Source organism: Bos mutus, chromosome 1 (assembly GCF_027580195.1).
Source record: "Bos mutus isolate GX-2022 chromosome 1, NWIPB_WYAK_1.1, whole genome shotgun sequence".
Taxonomy (NCBI): domain Eukaryota; kingdom Metazoa; phylum Chordata; class Mammalia; order Artiodactyla; family Bovidae; genus Bos; species Bos mutus.
This window is the reverse complement of record NC_091617.1, coordinates 66,768,573-66,792,888: the sequence shown is the minus strand read 5'-3', so window position 1 is coordinate 66,792,888 and position 24,316 is coordinate 66,768,573. Positions and strand designations below refer to the sequence as shown.

Genomic DNA, 24,316 nt, shown 5'->3' with positions numbered 1-24,316 from the left:
ATAAGGAAACTGGGACTCTAAGATCTTAATGACTTTCCCAGGATCACACAGTAAGAGGCTGAGCAGGAATTTTTTAAGTAAGCACTTTTTTGAGATACAATTCACATACTGAAAAATTCTTCTTTATAAAGGTCATAAAATTATAATTCAGTAGCTTCTAGCTTATTCACAAAATTCTGCAACTATCACCACTAATTCCAGAACATTGTCATCATCCCCAAAAGAAACCCTACACCTATTAGGAGTCACTCCTCATTCCCTGTTCCTCTCATCTGCTGCTGCTGCTGCTAAGTCACTTCAGTCGTGTCCGACTCTGTGCGACCCCATAGACGGCAGCCCACCAGGCTCCCCCATCCCTGGGATTCTCCAGGCAAGAATACTGGAGTGGGTTTCCATTTCCTTCTCCAATGCATGAAAGTGCTAGCAACCTCAAATCTATTTCCTGTTTCTATGAATTTGCCTGTTCTGGGCATTTTGTGTAAATGGTATAATACAATATGTGGCCTTTGGAAATTGGCTTCTTTCACATAACATATCTCAAGGTTTGTTCATCTGGTACCATAAAACAGCACTTCATTCCTTCATCTGTGACCAAATAACATTCCATCATGTAGATTTACTACATTTGGTTTATCCCTTCATCAGTTGATGGACATCTGGGTAATTTCCACTTTCAGGCTATTAATCCTACGCTAAACATTTGCATATGAAGTTTTATATGGACTTATGTTTTTAGTTCTCTTGGGTATGTATCTAAGAGTATAAAAGAGTGGGTTCAGTCAGAGTTCAGATTACCCTCCAAAGGAAGTGTCTTCTCAGAAAAAGATGCCACAGACTCAATGCTCCATGAACGCAGCTGAGAGGCACCCCTGCTTGGCACGTGAAGTTCAAGGTTTTCACCACTCAGCCTAGAGCCCAAGTGGGCTGCAAGCCTCCATCCCTGCTACAGTCCTTCTGTGTGGTCCCTTCTCTCCCTCTGCTGAATAGGAAATGGACTTGCTGGGAAGGCAGAGGGAGATTTGGAGCGAAAGGGATATATAGCTTCTTTACGTGCATACTTAGCCCAAAGCCCAAGACTCAGGTGTAAGCAGGGCACTTTCTTGGTGTCAAGAACTGTGAACGGTCTGAGATTTGGTTTTACGCTTGTTGCTCTTTCACAGATGCTAACAGAAGTGACCAGACTCCTGGGTCAGGGACAAGAGACTTTATTACTTGTGGCATAGCAAGCACTACAAACATCAGCATATTTGTTTTGGTTTGCCAAAGTCCCATGGGGGCAACCTGATGGGCCCCTGTGGAACCACGTGTAGTGAGTCTGGGTCACAGCTGAGGAACACTGGACCAAGGGCCTGGCACTTGCTGGCCTTAAACACTGTAGCACATGAGCCAGCACATTGGGAACGAGCAGTCCTTTCATGGCCACACTGTGTGCCCTCACCTACTTAGCTGCCTGCGTTACTCTCTGTAACAGTGGGCGGCTGAGCCTTGCATCCGGCACGCTCAGTCAGAATGTGCAGGTATGCTCAGGGCCACCCAGGAAAAGCCACGCCCAGAACCCAGGCCTCTGGGTGCTTTTCCACCAGCTTCCTCTGCCTGTAGGGGTTTCCGTGGGACACGTGGCATGCTTGAAAATCAGCCTACCAAGAGGCATGAAGGTGGGTGGGGTGAGAGGAGCAGGTCCACCGCTTTGATTTTCTGTGTCTGCCAACTTCTTTGGGTTGCTTAGGAGATGATGAGGACGTGGTGGCCAAGGCCAGTTGCATCAGATTTGGTAGACCCAACTGTTTAATTACCAAAACTGTAGTGGGTCTTTGAGTGGACATACAGTGTGTGTAGTTGAAGGAAATATAGGGAGGGTTAGGTGAGGGAAATGCAGACCCATGGGCGTCCTGCTGAAAAAACTCAATTCATGTGACCGGGGCACCACCCTCTGCTCCCAGGCTGCTCTGCTCCTTTACACATGCCCATCCCCTTCCTCCAGATGCCAGGCTCTCCATGAGCCCTCAGATCCACAGCTCCCTGCTTCATCCCAGAAACCCTCTGGCCCTCCTCGGAAAGTTCTGGGCCCTCCATGACTCTTTGACTGCTGCCTCCTGCCACTCCCTGAATGTAACTCTAAGGGGCCCAGCATTCACACAGTGGGTACATGGGCTTTTCCCTCTGCTTCCATGTTGGGGTGAAGGTAGCATCTTTCCTTTCGTCCATCCTCTCTCACCTGTGAGTGCCTCAGGTGGACTCCTCCCGGCCCCCTGCAGAATCTAGCTGTGGTTGACCTGGAAGCAGAGGTTGGAGGCTCACACACAGGGAGGGGGGTCAGGAAAGCATTCAGGGTTCTGCTGGTGACAGACAAAGAGGGGGAGAGCCTCCTCTGCCTCCTCTGTGGCAGTATGTGGAGTCCACTGAATTCTGTTTCGTCTCTCTCTCTCCCTCTCTCTGCCCCGGGACAGCTCTTCCCAGCCCCGCTGCAGACGCTCTCCAGGAAGATCGTGCGGTCCAAGATGAACAGCACCCTGGTGGGGGTGTTCACCATCACCCTCGTGTTCCTGTCGGCTTTCGTCAACATGGTGGGTGGCTCCACCTCCCCGGCACCTCCCAGCCCACTGGAGCCCTGAACCCCACAAGCACCGGCTGGGAGGAGACTTCCCCCGGACCCTGGGGTTCTCCCTCCCTGGAAATTCTTATTTGGGTCTCACCTCAGGCCTGGGATCAGATTTAGCTCCTAAAGCCTCTCACACAGCCTTTAGTCCTCACTCTCTAAGACAGAGGACCAGAAAGGCTTGCGGAAGTACACCCCCAAGGGAGATTTATGAGCCCTGCCCTGGGTGTTGGGCAAGTCTTGACTGTTCCTCGGTCTCTTCCATGCTCATCCCCTGCCCTGGTCAGAGTCAGACCTCACCCAAAACCAGGGGGCATGGGCACGTGCTGCCTGTGGAGATGGGCTGCGCTGGCCTGGGCCCCCGTGGGCTGAGCCTCTCCTCCCCCGCAGTTCACGTGCAACTCCAAGGACCTGTTTGGCTGCCTGGGGGACGAGCACAACATCAGTGCCAGTCAGGTCAATGCATGCCACGTGGTGGAGTCGGCCGTCAACTACAGTCTGGGTGACGAGCAGGGCTTCTGCGGCAGCTCCTGGCCCAACTGCAACTTCCCCGAGGTACTGGGCAGGGTGGGGCAGGATGCAGATGGGGACCCGCCACCAGCTCTCTCCATCCTCAACTACTCTGATGGACAGTCAAGGGCCCTCAGGCTCACTGCCATTCCAGAAACCTCCTTCCCCCGGAGTCTATCTCACTCTATGTGCCAGACACCTGTGAGCAAGGCCAACCTCCCTGTATAATATTAACAACAATAACAGCATAGCTGTTACTTATAGGGTGCTTACCATGTGCCAGACACAGGGCCAAGAACTTCACATTTACTCATTTAGTCCTCAGAGCAACCCTGTGACAAAGATGCCATTATTAGCTCCTTTATACAGATGTAATTGAGGCACAGAGAGGTTAAATAACACACCTAAGGTCACACAGTTAGCAAGTGGCAGAGGCAGAGTCCTACCCAGGTCAGGTGACTTCAGAATTTTTGCTCTTAACCTGAAGGCAGAAATGTTTCTGGACCCTCAGCCTCAGCAGCATGCCCCCATGCTGCCCTGGGTGGCCTGCCTGACCCCTTTGCTGTAGGTCAGAGAGCAGAGGGAAGCAAAAGGAACTATATCCTAAACCAACACTACCACCTGCCTCACCCATTCAAAGTATAGTTCAGTAGCTTTTAGAGTATTGCTGGGTTGGGTTCTCCTACTAACTAGGGCTTCCCTGGTGGCTTAGATGGTAAAGAATCTGCCTGCAATGCAGGGAGACCTGGGTTCAACCCCTGGGTCGGGAATATCCCCTGGAGAAGGGGAATGTCAACCCACTCCAGTGTTCTTGCCTGGAAAATTCCATGAACTGAGGAGCCTAGTGGGCTACAGTCCATGGGGTGGCAAAGAGTCGGACACAACTCTTAGTATATTCACAACGTGTGCAGCCATCATTATAATGGAATCGTACATTTTTGTCACCCCAAAATGAAATCGTATACCTACAGATCACTGGGTTTAAAAATCCAGTGTCGAGAACCCTTAGCAGCATGGTATGCTGAGTGCTGCGCCACCCTGCTGGGCTTCCTCAGGGAGCCATTCTGCAGAAAGCAGCAGGATCAGGCTTCCAGCCCAGCGCATCGCCTCCCAGCACTGGTCACTCTCACAACCCGACTCCCAACCAGGGCGCCCGTGAAATCTAAGATGATGGTAGTTTTTGCCCTTTTCTGGGGAGAAAGCCCATGCCTTCTTCCAACTCCCAAAGGGCCCATGACTCATAAGAAGGCTCCAAGATGGCAGTGAGGGCCCCTGGGGACTGTCACAGTGCTGGCCTCCTTACCTGTCCCAGGGAAGGGGACTGATCCACCTCCCCTATATGGATGGGATCAGGGAGACTCAGTGAGAAGTAGGGCTCCCCCACACCAGTGTCACCCGGAGTGCTGGTCCCTGGGCCCCACCATGCGCTCACTCTGCCCTGGAAGCCATGCTCCAGCACCTGCCCTTGGCTTTCCACCTCTCTTCCCTCTCACATCTGGCTGACAGCCTCTAGGAGCTGCTGCCTGAGGGCTGTTGGCTGGAAGCCAAGGCTGTTTTTGGTCTTGCACGTGTCCATTGGTGGCTGCTCCACGGGAGAGCAGGGGAACAAAGTGATGGCAGGGCCTGTCCTGGTTCCTCGTTTGTGGGAGATGGTTGATCACAGCCTTCAGCCCTCACCAGCCTGACCTGTTTTGGGCCCTCAGATCCCAGGCCTCACCAGCTGCAGACCCCTCAGGCTGACCCCACCCCACAAGTGTTGTTCTGATTCAGCAATTCAGCAACTCCTCAGAGACCTGGATGGACCTCAGCATTAAGCTTTGGCCTTGTCTGGGCCCCGGGTCTGAATGGGCCTCCAAGCTGGTGCTTTGTCCCCCTCCCCACCCACCGAGAAAAGAATTATTATCCTCGAGGCTGATGTGTCTGTGCGTGCCCTCCCTACTCCTTCCTCTGCCCCTTCCTGCTGGTGAGTTGAAGCAGGTCCCTCCCTCCTCCAGTCAGCAGGGGCTACCCTCACTTCCAGCCACCAATACTTGGCCTCCATCCCAAGGCAGAGGCAGCAGTGAGACGCTTTGCCTGGAGCAGAAATAGTGATGCTAAATTTAAAAGAAAGAGCAAAATAATAGATGCTGACTGTCTTGGATTAATATCAGGGGACGACAGAACAGAAATTGACCTCTGAGATGGCCTGGTTTGACCCCTTGGACAATTGTCCAAGGCTCTGAAACTGAGGCTCTGAGACCAGAAGGGGTTCCCCCCAAAGTACAGGGAGAGGCACAGTCCCTCATCTGAAACCTTTCAGATCAGATATGTTTTGGACTGTAAAATTTCTCAGAGTTTAAAAGGTTATCTCACACCTCGGTGCAATCTGGGCAGCACCTGATAATGAATCACAGAAATATTTCTGCAGCAAAATGTATGAATAGTCACAGGAAGCAGGACAAAGGTGATACTTCACATCACGTCAGTTGATCAGTTTGGCCACCAAATAAGGCAGTTCAGATGTTGCCATCACATCAGTTATGAAAACACTTTCAGTTTTCAGGACTTTGAATTTAAAGTCGCAGATCCAGGGCTGGAGCCTGCACTCTCATAGTTATGGAGGGTACCACACACTGTGCCAGGGGGCGTCATATCATTTTTAATCATCACAGTCAGCCCATGAGAGAAAAGGCTTTATATGCAGGGAAACAAGGTTAGGGGCTTCCCTGCCGGCTAAGACGGTAAAGAATTTGCCTGCAATGCAGGAGACCTGGGTTCGATCCCTAGGTAGGGAAGATCCCCTGGAGAAGGAAAAGGCTACCTACTCCAGTATTTTGGCCTGACTGTATAGTCCATGCGGTCGCAAAGAGTCGGACACGACTGAGCGACTTTCACTTTCAACAAGCTTAGAGAGGTTGAATAAATGGCCAAAGTCACACAAACAGTCCATAATGAATCAGGGCTGAAACTCAAGTTTGCCTGAGCGGGAAGCTCTGCTCTAACCATTGGGCCCCACTGCTGGAACTAGTGATATTTATCCTGCCAGCCCCATCTCCTGGTTTCTACCCAGGGCCATTCACATCACAGTATAAGTTTGCATCAGCAGAAACATCCCCAGACCCGGTTTCACCTGAGATCAACACAGACTGGAGAGAGGCTGGGGGGCGGGTGGGGCCCGGGGAGGGGCGGGACCCGAGGAGGGCGGGGCCCGAGGAGGGGGCGGGCCGGGCGCTAAAGCTGCCGCCCTCTCTCCGCAGTACTTCACCTATAGCGTGCTGCTCAGCCTGCTGGCCTGCTCCGTGTTCCTGCAGATCAGCTGCATCGGGAAGCTGGTGCTCATGCTGGCCATCGAGCTCATCTACGTGCTCGTCGTTGAGGTGCCCGGTGTCACGCTCTTTGACAATGCCGACCTACTGGTCACGGCCAACGCCATGTAGGTGGCACCTGCCTGGGACCCCAAATGGGGTCTGGAGCATTGCAGAGAGACAGGAAAAACGGAAGACTGGGGCCGCAGGGCTTCCAGAGGAGTGTCCTTTTGCTCCCAGCTCTGACCACCTAGGCAAAAACAGCACAGTGTCTTTTTTCTTCCCCCCCATCCCTCTCCCAGTGATGAGGGTGGCCTCAGGGCTACTAGGTCCCCTGTCCTTCTGCCTCCAGACGCTTACTCAGTCCTGACTTCAGGCTTCAGTGATTTGTTCCTCATCTGTCCCAGGCAGCCTTTGATGAGCTATTTTCACTTCACTGCCCTTGCAACCTCAGGCCCAGAGGGGTCAAGGTTCAACAGAGCTGGAAAGCAAGGTGTGTGGGAGCAAAGGAACAGCCTCGTTGTTTGTGGGCATTTGTCCTGCCTTAAGCCAAACACCTGGACATACTTTATCCCTTTCATCCTTATGGCAACTCAGCAAAGTAGACAGGGCCTCCCTGGACAGTTGGGTAGTTTGTGCATTGCTCAAAGGCTCCTTGACTGTGATGGTGAGCAGCCAGGAGGTGGCACGAATGAAGATTGTGCCCCGGGCATTCTAGCTGGCAGTCAGCCTGGTCAAATAGTGACAGATGTCAGATTTCCCAGGGAGGTGGCTCTGTGAGGGGAAAGAGCTCTGATTTGGGGTCGAATTGAGTTTGAATCTCAGCTTCAGACACATATTTGGCTATTTTTCCTGAACCTCCCATTATTTTTTCCCAGTAGAGTGGAAATAATAATACCTATAGTAGTAATATGTGTGTAAAGTGCCCGATACATAGTACCCCTTTCTTCCCATTACCATCCCTGCCCCCACCCCCAACACACACATCAGGAAATGCAAAACATGTGAGCTGACAGGTCTGTGTCCCTTGAGAAAATGCAGCAAACTGTGCTTTCTCTGAGTTGGAGGAAGGGATTCATTCATCCATCTACCCAGTCACTCAAAAATATTTACGGAGCACTTGCCCTGTTCCGGGCACCAAGCTTGGCAGTGAAGGTATAGTCATGGATAACATCGGCCATATGTCCAGTGTCAGAAAAGATGTTACCTTCTTGTGCAGAGAATGTCACCTGAGAAAATGAAGATGTAGTGAAGGATCTAAGGCAGATGCAAGGAAGAACTTCTCAGTGGCCGTGCGGGGATGTGGGTAGATGACAGGGAGACTGGAGCATGGGGAGCAGTGCAGTTTGCGGTCCTGTGGGGACCGGAGAAGGAGGAAGTTGACCCTTCTACCCAAGGATGGGACAAGAGCGGGACTCTGCCTGTCTTTCTCTCCTGCCCTGCTCCTCCCCTACACCCCCTCCCCTCCTCCTACTAAAGCAGCCCTACCCAGAGAGTGAAGGTCCTTTCTGGGTTGAGAAACCCTGGCGTGGCTCTAGGGCGGCACTGTTTACTAGAAAAATTATGCAAGCCACAGATGTAATTTTAAGTTTTCTAGTAGCTATATTAAAAAGCAAAACATGCAATTAATTCTAATAATATATTTGTTTAACCAATATATTCAGAATATTATTTTCATATGTAGTCAGTTTTAAATTACTAGTGAAGTATTTGATATCTTCCCACACTGATTCTTCAAAACCTGGTATCTATTTTACGCTGATAGCACATCTCAGCCTGTACTAGCCACATTGTAAGCTCAGTAGCCACATATGGCTAGTGGCTACTGTACTGGACAGTACAAGTGTGTGTTTCTCCTCTGGGTGGCAGCGACGGGCTGGGGTGGGAGAGGGGACAGGCTGCTGCCCAGGTAGGGTCCCAGGAAAGGACTGGATGATTTGTGGTCCTGGTGACCAGATGCTAATAGGGACCAGGCTTTCTGCAAGCCTCCTATTCTGAAAGTGTCCTTGGATTGGGGAGAGGGATGCTGGGGGGATGGCAAAGGAGCAGCAATTGTGGGGGCAGAAATATAAGGCATGGGGACACAGAGCTGGGTGTAAAGGGTGTAGAGGGGACAGAGGCGGCAGAGAGGCCTGGAGGGTATGAGGCAGGGAGCAGTTCTGAACAGCCCTCTCCAACTCCTGTTCACAGAGACTTCAGCAACAACGGGACCTCCCAGTGGTGAGTTGAAGCTCTTTGTTTGAATTCCCTGATACGACCCCTGCCTGCCAGAGGCCACCAGCTCAGGCCACCAGCCCAGCAGAGAAAGCAGCGGTGCACAGGTGGGAGGGGGCCTTGTGGCAAGGTGGGTGATGAAGGAGGAGGCCCTTCCCTCTCTAAGTACCAATGGGGCCTCCCTGGGTAGGTACCGTTCTTTCACTGTCTCCATCACCCCAAGATGACTTACAGACTCGGGACCAAGATTATCAGGCCTCAGAGGCCATTCCACAGGCCTCCAGCTCTCTCTGGGGGCATACATGAGACCCCAGGCCCAGGAGAACACGTGCCCCTTCTGCTCCCAGAGGGGAGGAGCAGAGGCCCAGGCCTGCAGGGTTGGTTGGTTAGGTCTTGCCTCCTGGCTGCTGCTGCGCAGGGAGTATGCAGCCTTCAAGGTTTGGGCTCTTTCCTAGGACAGGAGAAGGGTTTGGGACAGCTGTTTTTTATTAGGAGCATGAGTAATGTTAACAGAAATATAATCAGATAATAATTGCTACCAGTTTTGGAGTTCCTACCGTTTCTCAGATACTATACAGGAGTTTGCATATAGTATCTGTAATTCTTGCCACAATCTTGAAATGCGGGTATTGTTATCCCATTCTACAGATTAGGATATTAAGATTCAGAGAGGTTAAGAGATTTGCCCAAGGTTGCCCAGAGACAGTATGGCCTGCCTGGCTCCCTTGTTACAACCCCTGTCTTGTCAACTGAGAGAGACCTGGGATGATACATTGCCTTGTAAGATGGCCCAGTTCATTTCCTGTTGTAACCAGAGGGAAGCACCCCAGTGATGCAGGGGAGTGAGCCTCAGTGGAGGAGTAATGGCTGCTGGGCTGCAGGGCAAGCAGGTGCTGTCCACCAGGAAGACGGCACACCTCAGGCAAAGTTAGAGCAGGAGGGTGAGGAGCGGGGAGTTGAAGTGGGAGGAAGACAAACAGGCCTGAGCGGCCCTCGGAGCCTGGCATGAAGCATGGGGCCTCTGTTTCCTGCCTGCAGCCCTGAGCATCCAACCAAGGTGGCGCTGAAGGTGGTGACGCCCATCATCATCTCCGTCTTCGTGCTGGCCCTGTACCTGCATGCCCAGCAGGTGGAGTCCACTGCCCGCCTCGACTTCCTCTGGAAACTTCAGGTGGGTAGCTAGGGGCTCGGGCGGGGGTGGCGGGGGGAGCGGGAGGAGGTACCCAGGCCTCTGGCCACTTTCTGGGCTGGGCTGGGCCTAGGTTCTGCACTGATGAGGTGTCCTGCTCAGGCCTCATCCCAATTGCCTGGTACCCTGTGTCCCGGTGAGTCTGCCCCCTGCTCTCTGGGGCCAAGAGGCAAAACCGTAGAGCTCCAGGCAAACCCACTCTCGATAGTGCCCAGTGCTGGGACCCTGGTGGACAGGCAGGAGGAGAGGAGGTGAGCAGGGGGTGTGCAGTTCCAGGGCCTCAGAGGCCTGAGTGCAGGAGCTGGCACCAGAGGCGTCTGAGCAGGGCTCGATGTGACCGGAACTGCACTTGAAGCCTCCTCCAGGGGAAGACAGCTGGAAGGGGCATCAAAGATCGTTGACAGGAAGTCCAGCCAGGTGGCTATGCCCTGGCCTTGATGAGCAGTAGCCCAGGCCGGGGCAGAGGTGCTGGGTGCCAGGTGCCCTGGTGGAGCTGAAATCCAGCCATCACTCTGCTGTCCAGGCTCTGTGCCCTGAAAGCTGACTGTGTCCACATGGAGGAGGGCGTGATGCTAGGCCATGCACAGCGTGCTCCAGGTGCTAGCAGTAGCCCTTGTGTGGCCCCTTACTACCTGCTCGACCACCTCAAAAGGTGCAGGAGAGGGTGCCCAGGACCTGTGAGAAAGCCTGGCTTTAGATAGGAGTAGGGGTGGGGCTTAGAGCTGTTGTTCCTGCCCAGCTGCTTGTAAGGCATAGCTTAGCCTGGCCTCTTTGCCTCCTCTGGCCTGACTCCTGTGTGCAGATCACTTCTCCAGCTCATCTGTAGCTTGCTTAGGCTTCCTCCATCCTCAGCTTCCTAGTAATGTCGAGATTCAAGTCTTTGGGCCAGGGCAGGAAGCCTTGATTTTCACTGGCTGCTGAGCGAAAGTGGAGGCATTTGGTCTCTGCATTTGCTCCATCACCTTCTCTTTTCTGACACGCTGCCCCAATCCACCCCCTCAGTTTCCCAGTGTCTGCCTCCCCAAAGCAAGGACACTCTCTGCGTTATTCCCATGCAACCCCCCAGACAGGAAATCAACACTGTCCGTCCACAATACATCCACTCACAGAACCATTCGTGTTTGGTCAGCTGTCCCAGTTCTGGCCCAGGACCCCCTCCAAGGTGCCCTGTGCATTTGGCCATTACGTTTCTTGTCTGCCTCTCAGTCTGTCAGTCTTTAAGAGGTCCTTGTTCTGTAGCCCTCAGTCCGGGGCCCTTGATGTTTCCTGTGTCCGGACTTGGGCCCCACCCTCCAGGAGGAAAACCATGGACGTGACACTCGCTAGCCCCTTCTCAGAGCATCACCTTGAGGACTCCTCTGTGTCGGCCCGTCCCGCCCCTGGCGACGTTAACCTTGATCACCCGCTCAAGTGGGCATCTGCCAGATTTCTCCACTGTCAGGTCCCCATCTTCCCTTTTGTACCCTATTAGCATTTTGTGGAAAGATACTCTGGCATCACACCAATATTCTGATTCTCAGCAAACCTCCCCCAGCAGTCTCAGCATCCATCACTGACTCCTGCCTGCCAGCTGTGATGACCTATGTCTGTCATTCCTTCTGCATTTGCTTTCTTTTTAAATTAATTTATTTATTTGGCTGCATTGGGTGTTAGCTGCGGCACACAGGATCTTTCGTTGTAGTTGCAGTGTATGGACTTAGTCGCTCCACAGCATGTGGGATCTTACTTAGTTCCAGGAGTTGAACCCATGTCCCCTGCCATGGCCAGGTGGATTCTTAACCACTGGACCACCAGGGAAGTCCCCCTTCTGCATTTGTTGATCGACATTCTCCTTTAAGGCAGAGCTTTCCTTGTGTGTGTTAGTTGCTCAGTCATGTCCAACTGTTTGCAACCCCATGGATTGTAGACCACCAGGCTCCTCTGTCCATGGAATTTTCCAGGCAAGAATACTGGAGTGGGTTGCCATTTCCTTCTCCAGGGGAACTTCCTGATCCAGGGATCCAACCCAGGTGTCCTGTATTACAGGCGGACTCTACCGTCTGAGCCCCCAGGGAAGCCCAGAGCTTTCCTTATCCTCCTCTTATTTGCTTCATTCATTATCTACATCAGCCTACACTCATCGATTCCTATCGAATTCAGTGGGGCTTATGCCCTGCTCCTCTCATTATTTATTTCAGTGTTTCACGTGTCCTGGCTTTGGTCCGTGTGTCTTCAGATTGGCTTCCATGTTCTTTGACACGCTCCGTCATTCTTTGAGCATTTTTTTACTTTCTGGCACAAGATGCTGTCTGGGGCTCATCAGGTACTTTCCCTTCAAAGTGCCCCAATTGTTTTTCATGGAGAATGGTGTTTAGAAACCCAGATCAGGGCACGCTGTGTGCTCACTGTTCTAGGTCCTCTCTGTGGACAAAGCTAGAAATGTATGTAAGTGTATAGAAAATACACACATATACATACATATGAATGGATACTACTGCAGTAACTGTCAGCTGATGTTTAAAACCATGGGTTGGTAGCAGTATCCCCATTCCCAATGCAATACCTCAGGCTTCTTTCTAGCTTTCCTCTTTCCATGCATGCAAATATTATCGCTGGCAGTGATAACTTCCCCTTCTATTTCTCTCACATATTTACTCATTTGTTCAGTGGAACTGGCCTCCCCACCCCAGCCCCCTTCTCTGCCCCACCATGCCCGCTCCCCGCCTCACCGCCCTGCTTCCTTGCTGGACACACCACATGTGACGCTCCCTCCTCTGATCACGTCCTTTCTCAGGCACAAGCACTCTGTACAAGGTTGGGAAGGAAGGGAAAATTGACAAGGAAGTGGCTGGCCACTCTCCATCTTGCAAACATGTGCATGTGTGTGAGTGTGGGGGCGTGTGTCTCTGCTTGCCAGGCGTGTCTGCCCGCCTCTACTGCAGCGTCTCATGATGCTCCCACATCCTTCCATCTCCCATCGTCCTCCAGCACTTGGGGCAGGGGTAAATAATAACCTGAGCACGGGTCCTCGGTGGTTGAATGATGGTCTGTTGCCCCACTGCCGATCTCGCCTAGCAGCCCATTTAGCTGTCGGATCTATGGTCCTGGTGGCTGGGTGTAGTGCTGGCAGGGAGGTGGGGAGCCTGGGGTCCTTAGCTTCCCTGAAGCACCTGCACAAGACACACACCCGCATGGCCCCTCCTCTGGGCCTCGGTTCTCAGGAGAGGCCATTCTTATCTCCTCCCATATCCTTGACCTTATTAGGACCAGCAAGCACCTGGGAACCCCCAAGCCATCCTGCCTGAGCACAGCCCAGCCCTAGAAGCAGCTGGCTGTGCTGGCAACTGCCCACACGTCTTGGGCAGAGTTCCCAGAGGAGGCAGGTTCACCTGACCAGCACTTCTGTGCTGGGCTTCTGTTCCCAGCAGCAGCTGTGCTCCCAGCATCCCCACCCCCAGCCTCCACTGCCTGACACTCTGGGTAGATGCTCTCTGGGAAAGCATTCCTGCCACCTGTGGGCTGATCAGAGGAGCTGAGGTGCTCCTGGGTTCCCGGGCGTGTGGTCTCCGTGGGTGGCAGGGGCAGGAGTGGGGGCAGCCTGGTGCATCTTCAAAGCAGCTGGGGCCCCTCTGTGGGGATGGCAGGGAGAAGGAGAGGGACCCCCCCACCAGCCTTCTCCCGCGGGCACACCTGTTCCAGAGCAGAAGCAGGGGGCCCTTATTGATGGGAGTTGTTGTTTAGTCACAAGGTCGTGTTTGTTTTTGTGACCCCAGAGATTGTAGCCCACCAGGCTCCTCTGTCCCTGGGATTTTTCAGGACAGAATACTGGAGTGGGTTGCCATTCCCTTCTCCAAGGGATCTTCCCAACCCAGGGTTAGAACCTGCATCTCCTGCATTGCAGGATTCTTTAGCACTGAGCCACCAGGGAAGCCCAATTTAGGGGAGGGGATGGTCAAAGTGTCCCACCCCACAGGAGCCACCTGGCAGGAAGAGAGCATGTGCCTGCTGGAGCCCCCTGGCATCTGAGGTCCAGGAGCTTCCTTGGGTGTGACCCACCCATCCCAAGAATGAGGTGGGTCCTCTCACCTCATCCCTCAGCTTTCTCCTCCCCCACTGGAGCCAGACCTGCAGCCTTGATGGGTGTAGCAGCTCCTTCTCCATGGGTAGCCACTGCCTACCTGGAGACCCAGGGCCCTGAGAAATAGTCCTGGCCTTTTTGGAGGTTCTAGCTGCAGTTAAGGAAGGCCCAAGAAGGCTGGCTAGATCCTTTAAACAGCCCTGCTAATGGTGCTTGGCCTGCCTGTCTGCCTGCCTTACCTACACTGTTGCCTGCCCCCATTCAAGGGACCATTCTGTTTGCTGTTGAGGGGAGGGAGCAAGCAGACCCCTTTTCTGGACGTCTGTGCCCCTTGAACACTCTGGTCAGCTGGCTCCTTGCACACCAAAGTGCAGGACTACCTCTGTGCTTCAGCTTGTGGGCCACTGTTGGCCTCTTGACCTGAGGGTTCTGCACTGTCCCTTTATCCTGGATAGTAGGTTTGTCCCAGGCCCAGGACCCAAGCTTGGGGACATCAGTGATGTCCCTGTCCTGCCCAGGTGGCACCTTAAGGCACCTGCACCCTCTGGTCCTGGGGCAGGTCAGCTCTCGGGAAACCAGGGAGACCAGGCAGGGCTCTGAGCAGGTTTCCCTGCATTCAGTCTGCTAAAATGATTTTTATTGGTTTTCTGTGTGCGTTTCCTTATACGAAGAGGCAAATGGACAATCGAGGCGCACTTGGGTGGCTAGAGGGCCGTGTGGGCGTGGGTTTGAACCGGCCTTTTACCCTCCTGCCTCCTTTTCATCTGGGGCAGGCAGGATCCGTCCAGCTTCTCCTCTGGGACCTGTTTTCACTCAGGGTCCCTCCTGCAGGATCAACGCTCTCATAGGTGTCGCTTTCCGAGAGGCAGGCGGGGAGTTAGCCACTTACAGAGCTCTCTTTTCTGATGGTCAGAGTAATAGATGCTCTTTATTGAAAACCTGGAGTAGAGACAGCAGTGAGGATGCAGCTGGCACTTGCTGAAGTCTTGGGCCCATGTGGGCACGCAGGTGGGCTGCACTGCCTTTTTCTAAGTGGCCTGCTGCTTGCCCTCCCTCTGACCGGGCCCTCTGTCCCAGGCCACGGAGGAGAAGGAGGAGATGGAGGAGCTGCAGGCCTACAACCGGCGGCTGCTGCACAACATTCTGCCCAAGGACGTGGCCGCACACTTCCTGGCCCGCGAACGGCGCAACGACGAGCTCTACTATCAGTCGTGCGAGTGCGTGGCCGTCATGTTCGCCTCCATCGCCAACTTCTCTGAGTTCTATGTGGAACTAGAGGCCAACAACGAGGGCGTCGAGTGCCTGCGGCTACTCAACGAGATCATCGCAGACTTTGACGAGGTGCAGCGGGGCCCTGATATCCCCCTTTCCCATCACCAGTGTGAGTGGAGACGTCAGGAGCCCTGACTGTGTCCCAGGCACTGCCACAGGCGCCTGCGTGTATTCCCCATCACCATGTCACAATGGGGGAGGCCCAGACTCACAGACATTAAGCGTCTTGCCTTGGGTCACTGCCTGTAAGTGCCAGAGCTGGTGTTTCAGCCTCAGCTGCCCCATGAAGGCCCCGCCTGGCTGCCTCGCCAGCCACCCCCATCACCTGCCACTCCTCTTATGGCATCTCGGGCTGGACAGGGCCTCAGGCTGGGACTCAGCATTGAGAGAGTCCAAGGGAGGAGGGATACCCAAGCTAAAGGAGGAGGTGGGACCAAGTTGCAAAGCCTTGAACAGCAGAAGCAAAGACATTTCCTTTGTTGAGTACCTAGTGTGTGCCAGGCCCTGAGGAGTACTGTACCCAGTAGAGCAGCCTCAGTGCTGGGAGCTCACCATGTAGTGAGTGTGAGAGGGACAAGCCCAGCAGGAGTACAGGGGCCGGGGCATGGTGCACAGGCACTAGAGAGATGGTGGAGCTGGGACCAGGCAGAGTCAGAAGCAGCCCCTGAGACTCCCGGGCATTGCGGATCCTGGAGTTGGCTGAGATGGATGTGGACAGGCTTCCAGCAGGTCCTGGAGACAGGAGAGAGTGGCCTGCTGGACAACAACGAGGAGGTTTCCCTGGGAGGGCTGGGACTTTAGCCAGCAAAGGGAAAGGCGGCTGCCAATCCATATTAGGGGGAAAAGCCCCAGAGGTGACTTGTGACCTGGCCCCAGGGGCTCCTGTATGTGGCTGGGCTCATAGCCCACAGCCCCTAGACAGCCAGCAGATGAGTACTGGAAGCAGCCTGACTGTTGGGGAGCACCGAGGCTTTCCACTAAGTTGGTGACAGAGATGGGCCCCTCTGTGTGAACCCGGGTGACACAAGGGGCTGTGCTGCACTCCCCTGCAGACCTCAGTACCCAACTTCGGGGTGACCCAGGTTTGGCCTCCTTCTTCCCAGATCATTAGTGAGGACCGGTTCAGGCAGCTGGAAAAGATCAAGACCATCGGCAGCACCTACATGGCCGCCTCCGGCCTCAATGACTCCACCTACGACAAGGTGGGCAAGACCCACATCAAAGCCCTGGCCGACTTCGCCATGAAGTTGATGGACCAAATGAAGTACATCAACGAGCACTCTTTCAACAACTTCCAGATGAAGATCGGTGAGCCTGGCTCAGAGTGCTGAGGGCTTGTGGGGGCTCCCCAAACCCTCTCTCCCATCCTGCTTCCATGAGCCAGTCCAAGGAGGCTGATGCTATCGTATGTCCCTGCCCAAGGGGTAGGGGTTGGTGCCCATCACACAGCAGAGCTCTCCCAGGGCCTAGTGGTGCTTCCTCTGCATGGTGGTGAGCACAGGATACCATTTTTCTCAGTTCCTGCCTTTTCTACTCACTGTGCCCACCAGAGAGGCTTTGTGGGGGATGCTGTGTGCCAAGGGCACAGGGCTCCCCATGGGAGAGGCCGGAACTCAGAAAGGGGTTATTGCTGAGTTCTAAGTGGTTTCTGTGTGTGTGTGAGCAAGATCAAGGTGATGTGAAGGTTCTTCTAATCTACACAAACTGGGGAAAGAAATGGTGAGGATGTGGAGATAAGTTGAGTCCACGTATCTTCCTTAGATTCCTTCTTTGTCAAATGCTTTGGCCCTTGTTGGGTGGCTTTGAGGAGCTTCGTTGATGCTGTGGTATCTGGGGGGCAGGACTGCTGCAGGAGAGAGGGGAAAGTTCTGAGCAGAGGCCCTGGGCCAGTTTCAAAACAGGCAGAGCTGTATTCTACTTGTTTAGAAAATCTTTGAACCAAAACCCTATATAATTTTTTTCAATTTTTGTATTTATTATTTCTTAATTGAAGTATCGGAGAAGGCAATGGCACCCCACTCCAGTACTTTTGCCTGGAAAATCCCATATATGTAGGAGCCTGGAAGGCTGCAGTCCATAGGGACGCTGAGAGTCGGACACGACTGAGCGACTTCACTTTCACTTTTCACTATCATGCATTGGAGAAGGAAATGGCAACCCACTCCAGTGTTCTTGCCTGGAGAATCCCAGGGACGGGGAAGCCTGGTGGGCTGCCGTCTATGGGGTCGCACAGAGTCGGACACGACTGAAGTGACTTAGCAATTGAAGTATGGTTGATTTACAATATAATATTAGTTGTGCGTATGCTGCTGCTGCTGCTAAGTCGCTTCAGTCGTGTCCGACTCTGTGCGACCCCATAGACGGCAGCCCACCAGGCTCCCCCGTCCCTGGGATTCTCAAGGCAAGAACACTGGAGTGGGTTGCCATTTCCTTCTCCAACGCATGAAAGTGAAAAATGAAAGTGAAGTCACTCAGTCATGTCTGACTCTTAGCAACCCCATGGACTGCAGCCCACCAGGCTTCTCGGTCCATGGGATTCCCCAGGCAAGAGTACTGGAGTGGGGTGCCATTGCCTTCTCTGGTTGTGGGTATACAGCATAGTGATTTTACTCCAAGTAAAATTATTATAAAATATTGGCTATATTTCCTGTGCTATACATCTTCTTTGTATTCCTTTGGTTGTTTATTATCCCAGTCTTCTATTCTGACACTTTTCAACTGTACAGAAGAGCTTCAAGAATAGTGCAGGGAAAACCCACGTACATCAGCACACTTGCCTATTTGCTCTGCTACTGCATCCACTAAACGATCTGAGAAACACAACTCTGTGTTGCTTGATAAGGTTCAAGGTGTTTCAGTGGCTTGTTCTGTCCTTATCTTGTCAAGGATACCCAGGCTTTCAGAATAAGAGTTACTTTTTCAAAAGAAACAGCTTTGTCGAGCACTGCTCTCTACCTCTTGAGGATGGTGGAGATAAAGAATACTTTCCGAAAGAGCAATCCTTTGTCAAAATTTTAATGTATTATCAGCTCCCTCCCAGAAATGTCTCAGGCCAAAAATGATTCAGATTTCAAATTTTTAAAAAAAGTAACAGTGATTCACCAGCAAAGATACTGGTATTTCAGTTCTCAAAATTAGCACATTAAACTGAAATATGGATTCTTAAAAGTCAATACTGTGATCATGAAGGTCCTCAGGAGATCTTTTGTTCTGGCCTGAGTGCTGGGAACTGGCTTTCCCTGAGGAGCTGGTCGTGCGGGCTGGTGGGGGGCACATGCCTGTGGACTGGACCAGGTTTTCATTTTGCATCAGGTGCTGGAAACCCAGACCAGAGCCAGCTGGGGGGTGGCTTTAACTGATGGGCAGTCTGTGCTTCTGTGTAAACATCACCCCTGGCTTCCCATGATGTTGCATCCTTGTTTTCTTTCATTCCACCTCCCCAGCTCCACTGATCTGCACTTCTCTCCTGGCATGTATGTTTCTGTGAGCTGCCCCAGCTCCTGCGCTGGACCAGGACTTGGGATTGAGTGGCATGCAGACAGGAGCTGGGCAGGCAGCTGGGAGCCTCGTGTGGTAGATCCTGCCCTACAGACGCAGGGATGTCTTCCTGGGAAGCATGACTGTCACCAGTGAGGGTGACAGCTCAGCCTGGGAATAGCACGTGGGGCAAAAAGCTACCTGTGGCTTGATGGACCCAAAGAGGAAGTTGGTGGAGGGAAGAGTTTTGAGGACTGATGACATTTCTGATTTAGTGAGTGGTCGAGGGGGGCGTGTGGGAGCTCCTGCTGTATTTGTGGCCACACGCTAAGAAATAGTTAAGCCACAATTAGGCTTAATGAGGCCCATCATGAGAGACAGTTTATGTAATAGGAGGGAGTGCCCTGGGCCTTGGAGATGGGGCAGAAAATATCGAGAGAATGCTGGTTGAGGCAGATGTGCCTGGGAAGGACTTTGCTGGGAGAGGAGGAAGGGCATTTGAGGTAGAGACCAGCACAGCAGAGGCTCAGGGGCAGGGCTGCTCAGTGTTGTCTTGGGCAGGACCAGGAAGGCAGACAGACTGGAGCAGAAGTGGAGGAGAAAGAAGGAGAGGGAGAGTCCACATGGATGTGGCAGATTACTTCCCGGTGTCAGTCACTGCAGCATCACCACCCTGGTGCGGAAACCTGGGGGTGAATTACTTGAAGAGAGCAGACACTGGGCAGGGAAGTGGGTTAGGAGGCAGGTTCTGAGAATGAGAGTGGTGGCACCCCTGGAACAGAGGAGCAAGGCGAGTCTGGTATTCTGAATTAAAGGTGGAAACTTAAATGCTACCGGGAGAGGGGTGATTAAAGAAAGGCAACCAGAAAATGCAAAAGGTCACTGGACGCCTTAAAGAGGGCAGTCTAGCGGTGGATCTGCAGGAGCTGAGTGTTGCCTGGGTGACAAGGACACAGGAGTAGTGGCTATGTGAATGGGTTCCTGTGGTCTCCAGTTAGCAAGTGTGCAATAGGATCCAAGCAGTGGCAGCTGTGGGGTTAGGTACAGCCTCAAGCCAGAAGGACCCTGAGTGTCTTCAGACCAAGAGTCAGGGGGATAATCTGCCAAGAGTTGGGGGAGGAATGTTGTCGAGGGCAGGCAGGAAAGAGTTGGTCTGAACCCTGATGAGAATTCTGACTTCTGTGCCCTGCAGGGCTCAATATTGGCCCCGTGGTGGCGGGTGTGATTGGAGCCCGCAAGCCTCAGTACGACATCTGGGGCAATACGGTGAACGTGGCCAGCCGCATGGACAGCACCGGTGTGCCCGACCGCATCCAGGTGAGTGCAGGAGCATCTACCTCCATGTCCACTGGGGGACCTCTGTGTGATGCTAAGCGGTCTTCCAGCAGGCTGCTCACAGTTCCTAGTCAGAATTTCTGCAGCCACATTTGAGGGAGATGGGGTGGTTGGTGCTGATGCAGTGGAAACTTGGAGAACACAATTATGTTTCAGGTTCTCAGAACCTTGGACAGATCTTCTAGCCTGCACAAAGCCCTCTACTGGCCACAGGGGGAATTGTGGGGAATGGCACAGCCAGCTGCCCATGCCAAGCCAGGAGTGCTAACGCCACACACCAGGCACACAGAACAGTCACAAGGCAGGCGGCTGCAGGGAGCAGGATTTGCTAAATGGAGCTTAGAGCACTCAGGGCTTGGTTCTGAAAACAAGACAAGGCCACTGGTCCCTGGATGGTGCCCCCACCAATCTTAACAGCTAAGGAGCCTGGCCAGAGACTTGGAGACTTTCTCGTCTCTTCATCCTGTACAGGCTGGTGCTCTTCAGCCACTTTTCTTTGTTTTTCTCAGGCCTTGCTTGATCTGACACAGAGAGGCCCTGAACCGTGGAACCTCGGTTAGCCTTCCTGGTCTCGGTTTTCCCAAGTGCAAACTGGGCCATTTTTAAGGTCCTTGCTCACACTGACACTGCTTAACCGTCCCCTAACTTCACTCCCTTGTGGGGCCTCTGAACAAAGGGACTGATCCCAGCATGGCCCTGGCTGGCCTGTGGGTGTTGCCTGAGGGGCCTGGCCAGATGGCCTCCTCTCACCTCCACCCTGGGGGTTGGGGGGTTGGGGGGGGGAAGAGAGTGGGACAGAAAGGTGGGAGTGGGGGTCCTGAGGAGAGACGGAGAGAGAGGAGGAGTGTTGACAGAGCTTCAACCCCACCCCCCCCACCCCCACATACACATATACACAGATGTGAGGGGCTCAGTCAGTAACCGGCAGCAGGGCACCTACCTTTACCTAGGGCTTACCTTCACAGAATGTGCTGCCCCTTCCTCCCTGGCTGGACAGCGGGTGTGGATGGGGGCCCCGGCAGGGTGCTGGCCACTCTCAGAAATGGCTCTTGGATCACCCTGTGGTGAAGCTGTAGTCTCACTGCTCCTCCTGTCACCTCTGCTTGGCCCTCCGCCCTGCAGCAGTGTCCTGTGTTACTGACACTGCCTGTGAATCCTCCTCTTTGTTCCAAAAGCCAAAGCAGAGGCGGGCAGCACAATCTGAAGTGAATCTGGGCTCTAGCATTTACCAGCTGCGTGACTTCAGGCAAGTGGCATAGGTTTTCCAAGCCTGAGATCATAGTTCTAACCTCCTAGGAAGATGAAATGAGAAAGATCAGTAGTGGTTCTCAAACTGTCTGTGGTGGAAAACCAGTCTCTAGAACTTTCTGAAAGTTCTGGAATGAGGCTTTGGTAAAACACTTGGGCGTGGATTGTGGGGAGTGGGAGAGCTGTGAGCTCCTGAGAGCTCCCCTCAGCTTCTACGGCTCTCTCATTGTGGAGGATGGCGATAGGCAGTGCGTGGCCACAGGCGCATTGAGGGGCTGGCCACCCCACCTGCCTGGGAGTGGGTGCTGCCTCCTTCTGGGTTCTGAGGCCCTTCCTTGGAGGAGCTGCCCTGAGGCTGCCACCCACCCTTCCAAGTCAGGGGCAGTCAGGTCATGGATGGCCTGTCCTCTTTCCTCCTTTGCCTCTTAGGTCACCACAGACATGTACCAGGTGCTGGCCGCCAATACGTACCAGCTGGAGTGCCGGGGTGTGGTCAAGGTCAAGGGCAAAGGCGAGATGATGACCTACTTCCTCAACGGAGGACCCCCGCCCAGTTAGCAGCCACCGCGGACGCCAGGCAGCCTGGCCTCCAGAGACAAGGCGGAAGCCTCGCTCCAGCCCGTGGGGCCGCCCTGAGATTTCCCACTTTGACTCCAGAAGCAGCCTCTGCCTTCGCGGGCGGGAGAGCTGGCGGTCTCCGTCCAAGGCCCGGGGTGCCAGCGTCCTGCGAGCACCAAGCTGACCAAAGATGTCACCCTCTGTTGAAGGCGCCGCCACATGCGGTCGGAACCTCGAGTTTTCTGACTGACGGGAGCTGCCGCGCGCGCGGAGAGGAGCGGCAGGAGGGCTCGGGCTCGGCAGGGCAGGCCGCCTGGGCGCAGGACCGCGGAGCTCGGCCTCCGGCGGGCGGGAGGCGGCGCCACTCTGGCCCGGCCCGGGGCTGCTTTTCTATGTGAGCCTTTACACTTCAGACCGAGGCAGCGGCTCTGCAGGCCTCGGCAGGAGTGCTGGCTTTTGGATGGGCCGTGGCCTTCATCGCGGGCCCCTCCCACAACCCACGGCCGGTGCCCCTGCAGGGGGCAGAACTAACTGCGAGGGGGAGGCCAGAGGACTCGGAGCAAGGAGTGGTGGTTCTGAGAAAAAAAGAAAATATTTATTAAATAAAACAAAACACGTTTCTGTGCCCTTCTTTAGACTGTGCTAGTTGTATGCGTGTAAGAGGCCCACAAGCAAACCAGGATGCCACTGCGGAGGGAGGCCAGGGATCCCAACTTGTCTTTTTGTATTTTTTATTTTGTATTATTGAAAACCTTGGAGATCTAACAAATATACCAAATTCTATATTTTGTAAATTCTCTATATTAGAAAACGGCTGTGCACAGCAGGGCGTTTGTGCTCATTTGTACTGTATGTATGTCAATGTGTGTACTGGAGTGTGTGTGTGTGTGTGTGCGTGCGCGTGTTTATGCTGTGGAACTGTTCTCATTCAGGACACCTGTTTCCCTCACCTCAGATTTTCCCAGGTCCAACCAGAGCAGTGAGCGTGTCCCTTTGGGGTTCCATATGTGGGAAGATGCGTGCACACGTTACCCTTTCTCCCTGTCTCTCTCTCTCTCACACACACACAAACTTGTCACTTCTATTAAGTAAAATGCAAACAGAATAAAAAGAAAGCAAAAGCCTCTTTCCCATCTCAGGCCAAGCTGGAGTCAAGGGAAGCAGCCTCAACCCGTGGCAGACAGCAGGGCCTCCTTCCACCCTTCCGCTCCCGGAGATGTCAGCTTTTGCTTCGGGCAGACAGGCAGCCCCTGCAACCCTGAGAGCTCAGCTGGCGTGGTGGTGTGGGGAAGGCTGGGCTGCCTGGCTTTCCAAGGTGCAGGCGTCTCTCTCTGGAGATGATCCCTCAGGCAAGGAAAGACAGGGGGCTTTGCTCTCCATCTACAAACCAGACAGAGGAAAGAGTGGAGCCAACCTGGGCCAAGCCAGCAGAAATTTCATTTTGTCTGGTTTCATTTGGGGGGTGTGGTGGGAGCAGTCAAATACACCAAGAAAAATTTCTATTTTTTATGTCCTATGAGGGAGGCATTTGGAAAAGGATATACTGTCATAGAGACCTTATTCAAACAGAATCCTTGGGTCCTGTGCCCAGATCTCTTCATTCCGTCTCAGGGCAGCATTATTCTCGCCTCCCATGTGAGCTTGAAGGAGGTGAGGAGGCAGCTACATGCCAGCTGCAAAACGTTACTTTGACACCCCCCTGCACCACCTCTCAGTGGACACCAGCCCCGCCCTCCCCTTTCTACACACCACCTCCCACCCCAATCAAACACAATTCTGAGAAGCAAAGCTTATGGGCCTAACACTGGCAGCCTTAGTTTCCCTGTGCTTTTGCTGCTCCATCCTCTGAATTCTGCATCACCCCTGCATCTGTCCCAAGGGGCTGGCATTCCCCATGGTGTTGTGTTCGAGTCCTGACCTCTCCATACGGCCCGCCAGTGGTGCTGGGTTTTCATTTTGCCCCCAACCTGAGTAACGTGTGTGCTGGTTTCTCCAGTGTTTCCCCTGTTGGTCATGGACTCCCTGGCCTTGTGGGGCCCCTCCCTCCCATCCTGGCAGTGACTGGTGACCACGTGCAGTGCTAGCTCTTCATTCCCTCCAAGGGGTGTGCACTCTTTTTATCCCTGCTCTTGCAAAAATGAATACAATTATGATTTCCCATGGAAATGGAAAAGTCTATTTAAATAATTTAACTATTAAACACTTTCACTGGTAACGTGTTCTGGTCTAATTTGCGTCTGGGGCAGTGGGCCTGTTTCCAGTGGGAAGAACAGTGCTCTCAGTGTAGGACAGAGCACCCCTGAGTGGGGACAGTGCACTGCTGTGGTGAGAATGTTGGCCAAAGACTGCAGTCATTGTGGCAGCAGGTGGGAGAACACTGGTGACCTTGGACGTGCCAGGGTGCAGGAGGCCACAGGATGGAGAGATAGGGAGAGGGACCAAGGGAACAAGCAATGAAGGATGGAACCAGAAAGATCCAGGACCAAGGGGAGGATGTTTTAAAACAGGTGAGCCAAATGTGTTTCCATGTTAAGGGAATGAAAGTTTGAAAATACAAGAGGGAACACAGATCATCG

General features: G+C 53.5%; 1 protein-coding gene across 1 annotated transcript in view; it reads left to right on the top strand.

Annotated features, from left to right (window-relative positions):
* The window catches only part of ADCY5 (adenylate cyclase 5), a 158,874-nt gene extending 134,928 nt beyond the window's left edge, over positions 1-23,946 (top strand). Inside the window, exons 13-21 of the mRNA XM_070370234.1 lie at positions 2,448-2,564; positions 2,987-3,151; positions 6,343-6,518; positions 8,581-8,610; positions 9,643-9,775; positions 14,928-15,191; positions 16,226-16,430; positions 19,792-19,916; positions 21,612-23,946. Coding sequence (XP_070226335.1) covers positions 2,448-2,564; positions 2,987-3,151; positions 6,343-6,518; positions 8,581-8,610; positions 9,643-9,775; positions 14,928-15,191; positions 16,226-16,430; positions 19,792-19,916; positions 21,612-21,740 — 1,344 coding nt within the window. The 3' untranslated portion in view covers positions 21,741-23,946. The remainder of the gene's footprint in view (positions 1-2,447; positions 2,565-2,986; positions 3,152-6,342; positions 6,519-8,580; positions 8,611-9,642; positions 9,776-14,927; positions 15,192-16,225; positions 16,431-19,791; positions 19,917-21,611) is intronic.
* Positions 23,947-24,316: the final 370 nt, after the last annotated feature.